General features: G+C 47.3%; 1 protein-coding gene across 4 annotated transcripts in view; it reads right to left on the reverse strand.

The window, feature by feature from the left end:
• Window positions 1–8,965, reverse strand: part of EXOSC10 (exosome component 10) — a 49,599-nt gene extending 40,634 nt beyond the window's left edge. For 3 of the 4 annotated variants that reach the window (XM_085875224.1, XM_085875236.1, XM_085875218.1), the window contains exons 1-3: window positions 8,817–8,965; window positions 6,624–6,760; window positions 3,217–3,328 (exon numbers count right to left, since the gene is read on the reverse strand). In XM_085875224.1, the coding sequence (XP_085731350.1) occupies window positions 3,217–3,328; window positions 6,624–6,760; window positions 8,817–8,903 (336 nt within the window). In that variant the 5' untranslated portion in view covers window positions 8,904–8,965. Of the gene's footprint in view, window positions 1–3,216; window positions 3,329–6,162; window positions 6,322–6,623; window positions 6,761–8,816 lie in introns of those variants that run through there. The other variant, XM_085875243.1, reaches the window with a different exon arrangement.
• Between the last annotated feature and the right edge of the window lie 903 nt (window positions 8,966–9,868).

Raw genomic sequence — 9,868 nt, forward strand, 5'->3', positions numbered from 1 at the left:
GCAACTGACGCTCACGGACTATGCAGGTAACAAATCTCATCCGAGTCTCTCTCAGCAACCGCTCGTTGGACACAAAATCCGATCAGCGATAGCCAAGGAATCTCCGAAGAGACCTGGTACCAAAGGAATTAAGTCTCCGTCTCAGATCCTTGGTCAGAGTCCAAGTCTCGCACCCATAGAGCAAGACTGGAAGTACCAAGGACCTGAAGACTCGGACTTTCGTCCTCCCGCACAGGTACCGGCAGCGCCACACCCCATGATCCAGCGAATCCATGACTCCCCAGGCCCAACCCAGACGTCTATTGACCTCTGACTCGCAGCCAGCAGAGACATGAATATCACTGCCAAGGTAAGTGAATCTCTCCACGACCTCAACATCCTCACCACAAACAGACACAGACAGGATAGCAGCATCCAAGATGTCACCGAAAGCCTGGATCTTAGTTTTGACCCAAGAAACCCGTAATCCCAACGGCTCCGACTCCTCATTCAGCACCTCGAGGGCTCCCAAAAGGATGTCTAAAGTCTCCGCAAAGATGACTGCATCATCTGCAAAATCAAGGTCCGAGATCTTGGCATTCCCAAATGATGCACCGCAACTTGATCTCTCCGACATCCTCACTAAAATCCAGTCCATACAAGTGCTGAAAAGTGTGGGGGCAAGTACACATCCCTGACGAACTCCAGTAACAACTGGAAATAAGTCAGAGATGGTACCACCACACTTCACAGCACTCTCAGTACCAGAGTAGAGTTCAGACATCAGATCGATCAGTTTTGGTGGCACCCCACCAAGACCAAGAATCCTCCAGAGGGCATCCCGATTCACTGAATCGAACGCTTTACAGAGATCAACATAGGCTGCAAGCAGCCCCTGCCGAAACTCTCGTCTGCGTTCGGTGAGGACACGAAGTGCAAGGATACGGTCAATCGTTGACCTCTTTGGTGTAAAGCCTGACTGCTCTGGACGCTGGTGCTCAAGCAGATGGTGGCGAACCCTATCAAGAATTATCCGAGCAAAGACCTTGCCCGGCACTGAGAGCAGCGTCACCCCTCGGTAGTTGTTGCAGTCTTGGCGATCACCCTTCCCTTTCCAGAGAGGGACAACAAGGCCCCTCTTCCAGTCAGTTGGGATTATGCCTGTGTTCCAGGCAGAGCACAAAACTGCATGCAACGACACGAGTGCAGCATTTCCACCAGCCTTGAGAAGTTCTGCATGGATGCCGCAGATCCCTGGAGCTTTGCCCCGTTTCAACTGGTTCACCGCAGCCCGTGTTTCCACAAGCGAAGGTGGACCACAGTTGATTTGAGGGTCAGCAACAGGGATTCTAACACCCTTGACGTCCAACTCGACAGCTGGGGGATCAGCCTGGTACAACCGCTCAAAGTAACCGGCCCAGCGGGCCTTCACTTCAGACTCCTCTGTCAAGAGCCTACCACTCTCTGCTCGAACTGTAGTGCTCCGAGGGATGGGCTTGGATGAACGTAATGCGAGAATTCCCCTGTAAGCGGGACGAGAATCACCTGTCCACAGGTGATGCTCTACCCCCTCACAGATTCCTCGCACATAGGCCTCCTTGTCCACCCTCAGTGCATGTGCAGTTTTACGCCTCAGCTCCCTGAACAGCTCAGCTCTGTCATCCAGCCTGGCCCTGCGACTCTGGTCAATGGTATCCAGTGTCCCTTGAGAGACAAAATTCTTCTTTGCCCTGCGGTGAGCTCCAAGGCATCCACCGGCAACATCAAGGACGGTGGTCTTGAAGGCGCTCCACAACTCTTCAGGACCCCCCAAAGCACCCAGACCCCCCAAGTGTCCACTCAGCCTGTTCGCAAACTCCTCAGCTCCTCTCTCATCCCTGAGCTTGGCAACATCCAGCCTAGGCTGGGATGGTACCATTCTCCAGGATTTAAGTTGCAGCTTTAGAGTTGCTACAACAAGCCTGTGGTCAGTATTGAGGAACTGAGCACTCCGGTAGACCCTGCAGTTCTGGATCATCCTCCAACGACCGTCAATGAGGACATGGTCAATCTCCTTTGCCACACCGCCAGCATTGGAATACCAAGTCCAGCGATGAGCTTGTGGGCACTGAAACCATGAACCAGCCACCCTAAGTCCATGACTTCTTGCAAAGTCAAGGAACTTAGTGCTATTCTGGTTCATAGTTCCTGACCCATGGGGACCAACACACACCTCATAACCATCCCTATCAGTTCCAGTCGATGCATTGAAATCCCCTAAGACTATAAGTGTATCTCGTCTGGGGCACTGATCAACCACAGACTCGAGTGTGGCATAGAATGCATCCTTCACGGTGAGATCACTCGCCTCAGTCAGAGCATAAACAGAGACCAGGGAAATGACACCTAAGGAGTGACGAATCCTTAATCTCATAATACGCTCGTTGACCGGTGTTACCTCAATTATCATTGGGGTCAGCTTATTGGACACAGCTACAGCAACTCCTTGGGTATGGTAACCATCAGAGCGACCAGACCAATAGTAGGTGTAACCACCCACCATTATCTCGCCGCAATCCGGTCTCCGAACCTCAGAGAGAGCTGCAATCCCGATGTCCAAACGCTTGAGCTCAGATGATAACAGAGACACGGTGCGGGGGAAAATTCTCAGCGTGCGGGGGAAAATTCCAGGAGAGTACGACTCGGCTCTTTTGGTGTGATAACTGACATTATTTTTCTTCCTCCCCGCGTCTCTTCCGCACGTGTTTTTCGTTGGGGGGGGTGGGGGGTGAGGCCGTCGTCCGTTCTCTCCTGACGAATGCCAGGCTTCTCGCAACCCTGCTGAGGTGGCAACGTGGTGGTGGTTACGGTGGTCGTTGTAATGGTCGCGTCGTGGCTGGTGTTTTGTGGTGGTCGTGAGGGTGGTGTGGTTGGGCGCTTGTGATTCAGGTGGTTGTGTGAAGGCGGTGGTGGAGAAGGTGTTGGTGGTGGTGGTGGTTGTTGTGGAGTGGTTGATGAGAGCGATGTTGGTGGTGGAGGTGGTGGTTGTGAAGCGGTTGGTGCAAAATAAAGATAGTAAAAGAAAAACGGCTAACTGAAGATTCACAGCCCTATTACACGAATAATTCCCTTAGACATCAGTGGGGAAATCTGTCTGAACACAGACTTATTAGCATAACTGATCTAAGGACCTATATGGTGCTCTGCGAATTTCCACAGCCGTAACAATATGTAAAGAGAGCGAGAGCGAGGACATACCACTCTCTCCATAATCCCATCATTTGCCTCCACGATGTTCTCCAGTTGATCATCAACATCAGCTCCAGGAGGAGGAGGAAGTGATCCCACTTGTCTAACGAGGTATGCCAACCTGCAACAGCCACACGGTTGGTTTTCCAATTATTCTCAAAAATAAACGCAATTATAAACATAGTATCATAAATGAGGGTTTACACGAATGAGGAAAATTACTCCTCCTAGATGACATGTCACCATGATTACACTCGAGTTACTCCATTTCCTCAAATCAAATAAAAACACAAAGTAAGCTCACAATATTGTACTTCACTGTTCCTCTTTATTAATAGTGACGAGGCATCCGATTTTGTAAATATTTTCAGGTGTTTGTGTGCGTTTGTATGTTATTTTTCACGGCTAAACCGTAGCACCTGGATGCCCTAAATTTGGGGTGAAGGTATTTCAGAATCTGGGCAAAGTTTTAAGCTCATATGTTATTTTTCACGGCTAAACCGTAGCACCTGGAGGCCCTAAATTTGGGGTGAAGGTATTTCAGAATCTGGGCAAAGTTTTAAGCTCATATGTTATTTTTCACGGCCAAACCGTAGCACCTGGAGGCCCTAAATTTGGGGTGAAGGTATTTCAGAATCTGGGCAAAGTTTTAAGCTCAACCAAAGGGGAGAGGAAGGGGTGGGGGCCAGGAAGAGGGGAAGAGCAAGAAAGGGGGGAAGGTGGGGAGAGCGACACCACACCAAACATTGCTATACATTGTGGGAGGGATGGGTGCGTAGATGCAGTTTCTCCGAAATTAGTATAATGGGTTTTAGGGTGATAAAAACAATAAAATGTTGATAATTAAAACTTGATATTAAAATAAATGTATTAAATCTGAAATAGAAAATGCAATCAAATATGATATGATTCTATGTTCTTGAACATGTATCTGTTGTATTATAATTAACAATCGCATCTTTTTGTATGGAAATGTCGACCTGACTATTAAAAATTACCCCCGGTTGGGGGTGACGGTCATCTCTGAACCTCTGTAGACGTGGATCTCTGATCAGCTTAGAATGGCTTCGATGTCGTCTTGTCTTTTGGTTCAACGTACAGACGAAAGCCTGGGAGTAATGAAAATGGACAATTTCGCAACTTTGGAGTGGCCTTGACCTTGACCTTCAATCGTGTCAAAAGTCATACCGTCATGAATCACTCATCGACCCCTACCGACATACCAAGTTTCATCAAGATCGGGCGAATTTTTTTTTGACCGTATCACATCGACGATTTTTCCAACTTTGAAGACACGTGACTCGATAACCAGGACGAATTTCAAAAAAACCGGCCTGACCAAGTTGAGATATTGTTCCATATTATCAGAATCCGAAGGAATTTCGAAGATCGGATCATAAACGGTGGAGGAGATAGATTTTGAAAATGGACGATTTCGCAACTTTGGAGTGACCTTGACGTTGACCTTCAATCGGGTCAAAGGTCATACCGTCTTGCATCCCTCATACCAAATATCAAGAAAATCGGAAGAAAACAATGGGGACATACGGACATCGAGACTGGTTTTATTAGGTCATCTCTAACGAGATGACCTAAAAATGTAATGAGCAGGCAGACTTTTCCAGTCAGCCAGATTCAGTAAAAGAAGTGCCTATTATTTAAATATATATTGAATGCTAAAAGATTTTATTAAATAATAGATGTAAGGCACCAGCAAGCTTGATAGGGAATATGATTCCAGTACAAATGGAATGTTCTAAGGAAATATCCAGATGTGTTCACTAAGCTCTAATTGCTTCAAGATAGTATATTTCCCCAATATGTTTGAAGCAGACTTGCCTTTTAACCTACATACTATATAAATCTATCAAAATACCCAAAAGAGTTGCGTTTGACGTCATTCTATCATTCTGTGCGTCATTCTGTGCCGGGAGAGAATTTATGCATATGGGTTTGAAATATATACGACAATTCTGCAACCAAATTAAGCTGGCGGGTGTACGAGAGTTGAAGATGAGCTCCACCTGGGAATATCAAGACCAGAGAAACCAGCACCAGCGTTTGTAAATAATAATAAAAAAAAAATACTCTCTCACTAGATTCGATATAAAGAACTTAACTTTATCATGTATTTCAGTGATCTGGAGCAAGTCTAAGCCCAGGTCCTCCATATGCATATGTGCATGTTTGTATTTGTTTATGTTGTTTGTTAAATAAATGTGCAATTGTTCAAAAAAATAAATAATTCTGGCTGCCAGACCATGTGTCCGATCAAGTTGAAATTTAAAACATGCATTCCCCATCACTGCAAGATCATCATTTTAAAGTTTCACGTCGATTGATGAAGCAGTTTCCCTTGATCTGTTGAACCACTTCAGAGAAGAAGATTTTTGAAGGTTCTTTCATTTTTTTTTTTGTATACCTTGTCAAGGCTCGTATGAGAGCGAACACACAACGTACAGCAAGGGGGGGGCATGAGACAAGAGGGGTGGGATTGGGAAGGACAAAACGGTGGGGAACAGAGACATGAGAAGATCTGTGGAAAGGAGAAGGATGGGGCAGAGAACATGGGGTATACAAAAATGGACACGACAGGGACTTTAAGGAAGGAAAGCAGGGAATTTGAAGAAGGAGGGTTTGGGGTGGATTAACGGGGGTATAAAAGATCGAGGATTTGGATGGGGGATAATAAGAGGTGGTGGTGAACAGCTGTTTTGAAGGCCTGGAGGGAAGAATGGGATTGAACAGAGTGAGGGAGTTTATTCCAAAGGCGGGAAAAAAAAGAGGAATGAAAGAGTGAAGGTGAGCAGCGATTCGTGATTTTGGTAGTTTTACCAGAAAGGGGTTGTTGGCGGACCTTGAGCGCCCTGCGGAAATATGATGGGGACAAATGGCAGAGAGAGCAGGAGGGGCGAGACCGGAGAGGAGACGGTAGAAGACAGAAAGACCACTGACCTGCCGGCGGTGAGGGAGTGAGAGGCCCAAAGACTCAGCCTCATCGTGGGAGATACCAATAATCCGAAATGCCTTGGTTTCCACTGCGTGAAGCCGAGAAAGGTGGGAGGCAGGAGCACCAGCCCTTAAGACGCAGAGAGCGAGGTGGCCGAGGATCGCCTGATGAACGATATAATTAAATAAGGCCGTTAATTGTCTTCAAAAGGGGTGTTTTAATTAACCCAAACATCCAATTTTCACTCATACACTTCCTTGGGGTTTTCTCAGTATGCATGCAAAGTTTCAGGCTGATAGGTTTTATGGTTTTGGAGTTATGTCGGAGACACCGATATTAGTTTAGAAGATGCATGTAAGCAGTACTCACGTTTTTGTTTCATGTGTATAACACGGGTTATTTGTTATAATTTCCGGGAGCACTCGTGGCAGCGGTCTATGGCCCATACACCGCCTAAATAACTCACCTGCTCTGTAGCCCAGCTGCCTGCTCATGGCAGAATCCCAAGTAGGAAGGAAAGCTTCGATACAAGTCCAGCTCCAGGGAAGTTTTTGGAAGGGCATTTGCAGCTCTTGTGGCTTTCACGAGGGCTGTTAAAGCATTCTGTGCAATAGAGGGGAGAGGGAGGGGGAAGAGAGAAGTTTATAGCCATTCCTTTCTTTTTGTGTTAAAGATAAATATAAAATAAAAGTGAACAGAAACAAGCACAGTCAAAACAAGGCACTATTAATTGTTGTCTCCAGCGGACAAAGTTCAGGGTTATTGGATCAATGATATGACTGTTCCGAACTTAAAGTTAAACCTAAACCTTCTCTTGAGCCAGGATGGACCCAGCAGGTGGAAATGATGCAAACAGCAGGTGGAATTCGGTATTGCATACCGGCCAGACATATTGTTATGAATCTGGCAGCCGTTTGCACACAACAGCCTGAGTCCCCGCAGTTCAGTTATTCCGATAAGTATGTGTTTATAGTTAGGGTCCTGTCCCTATGTTTAATGGGTGATTAAGTGTATGTGCGCTGCGAGTTTTTTTTTTTAGTTATTTATCGACATCAATTCACTTCACACCACGGCGCCATAACCCACATGTTCAAGGCTACGGACGTGGGCGGAGCACCCTCGCCTCAGGGCCGACTCCGCCCCAGCCAGATGGAAGTTCCCCTCGTCCAATCGGGGGTGAGATCACCTCAGGGCCAACTCTGCCCCAGCAAGATGGGATGTTCGCCTCGTCCAATGAGGGGAGGACACCGATCGCCCGACGCCCCCCCCCCCCGACCAATCCGGAGGCGAGTTACCTCAGAGCGGATCCCTCCACTCGCCTGGGGGAAGGGATAAGAAAGGTGGCGAGCTGTTGTCTGCGCTCTTTGGTCTGCGGTCTTTTCCGGGGGTTCCTTGGTGGTCGGTGGTCATGTTGGTGCTCGTGCCGTCGATCGTCGTTCGTGGCAGCCAGGATTGTGGGCTCGTTGGATTCTGGGTCGTGGGTTCGAGCCCGACCGTGGTGCGTTGTGTTGGAGCGCTCGAGCTGGGATCCCCGTTTCCGTCCACGGACTCTACAGATGCGAGTAGGTGAAACCGCACGAGGCGGCCAGGTACCCGGCCAGACTCTAACCCTCAGCTCGCCTTCCGTCCCGAGCTGAAGGGCCGAATAAAGACCCACGAGGTCCATTTCTTTTTGGGTGTGTGTGTGTCTGTCTGTCTGTCTGTAGAACTGTTTAAGCGATTCCATTGTACATGTGCCTGCATCTTTATTTGAGTTCAAGTCCACTCTGTGTTTCCCTCCCTCTTACATTGTAATAAATAACTGTTAAATGTTCCAGTTCGTCGTCCGTGCTTTCTTTCATTGACCCAGTACGGTTCGGGTTTGAGAGTCAGGAAGGCCGATTGTGCCGTAAATTGTTCATTCGGTCCGGCGCGGTTTTGGTAATCCCCGCTCGGTCACGCCGGATCCGAGTCGGTAACAGCTACTCGGATCGGAGAAAGTCGGCCGAGGGTGTGGTTTCCCCGGTAGTTAGACGGCGTGGGTACTTAGGTAAATTGGAATTAGACAATTAACACGACCCCACGCCGTCGAAATATTGGCGTCCACGGTCCACTAAGGGACCTGTGACCTTAGGAGTTATCCGAAGATTACGACCTTCAATTCCGGTGTTCGAGGGGGGGGGGGAGACGGCCCGACTGCTCCATCTAGCGGTCGTCCTCACCACCGAACCTGTGGCACCACAACAATACATCATGTGTGGACCGTTTCCTATTCCCTGAAGAGGTTAAACAGATCGTTTGAATCATCCGAATGTCAACTACTTGTGTTATCACAGTCTGGAAGAGATTCACCTGCAACCACCTACCTCGTCCCGAGCACACCTTACCCACCACACCCCCCAACAGTCTCACAGGTACACAATAAATAATGGGCCGGATGGCCTTCTCAGGTACAGGTTTCTTTGGCGTGTACAGTACTGCGTAGGCCGGACGACCACATTGTGGAACAGGATTATTTAATTCAGATCATTAACGACGGTGCTTCCTGTCACACAAAAGGCTAAAAAACAATCACGAATCCATAACCTCAGGATAAGAAACGAAACATAAATTACTGAACGGACAATGGTCCCAACCGTACAACCACAAGAGGATTGGGGGGCAATGAACTCTTACACACCTGCAATATCTCTCCCACACGAGGGGAGTCCGCAGGGTTCGATGCGACCGGCGAGGTTCCACCCGATAACTCAACCGAACCTGCCATACCATGTGATCACGCTCGAACGCACTCAGGAAATCTCGCGAGAAGAGCATTTTCTTCTTCACTTCCGGGTTGGCGATGATGGTTCAAGTCATTAATTCAGATGGAAATGCAATTTCCAGGCGCGAAAGATTCTTTGCACGGAAATCATGAGGACGAAAAGAGAGAGAGAGAGAGAGAGAGAGAAAAAAATAAAACATTTAAAATAATTAACGTGTAAAATTATTTTAATAATCCGGATGAATTTTGCTACGAACTAGTCCATCATGGCCGCTATGAACTGTGCGAAATAGTATTATGGGTCAAGTCAGGTCAAATGATGATGATGATGATGATGATGATGATGATGATGATAGTGAAGGTAGTGCTGCAGATATTCCAATCATACGGAATATGTACAGGACTACACACAAATACAATATAAAATCATGTGCCCCTATTGCACGAAGCAGCACAGATCGGCAGGCCTCAGGCTTTAGTCCATTTGGAGTTATACCATCTATATAACCACGATGTATGTAATGCACATAAGCCGTACACATGTTTTTGCTTCATGCATGTACATAGGGTTATTACCCTCACCAGAGGAGAGGGTATTGCATTTGGCTCCATTTGTTTGTCTGTTTGTCAGTTTGTCCGCACAGAACATGAGTTGTTTTTCATGTAACCGCTTGTCGGATTAAGACGAAATTCTCACCACCGGAGAGAATATCTCATCTTGGATGTTTTACTGATAATTGTGACATCATAGGTCACGTGGTGTGGCAGCCGTGTTGGGAAAACTTCAAAAAAATCTTCTCCAGAATGGCTTCACGGATTGGGGGGAAATTTCGCACACCTATTCGACGTGCCTTGGTGATACTAGGGTGATAAAGAATAATTGACGTCATGTAGTTCGGAAGCCGTATTGGATTGAAGAAAAATAGAAAATAACGTTTTCTCTGGAACCGCTTATCCGATCGAAGTGA

The sequence above is a fragment of the Eptatretus burgeri genome, chromosome 1 (genome assembly GCF_056783735.1).
Source record: "Eptatretus burgeri isolate ZD-2024b chromosome 1, Ebu_testis_v1, whole genome shotgun sequence".
NCBI classification, from domain to species: domain Eukaryota; kingdom Metazoa; phylum Chordata; class Myxini; order Myxiniformes; family Myxinidae; genus Eptatretus; species Eptatretus burgeri.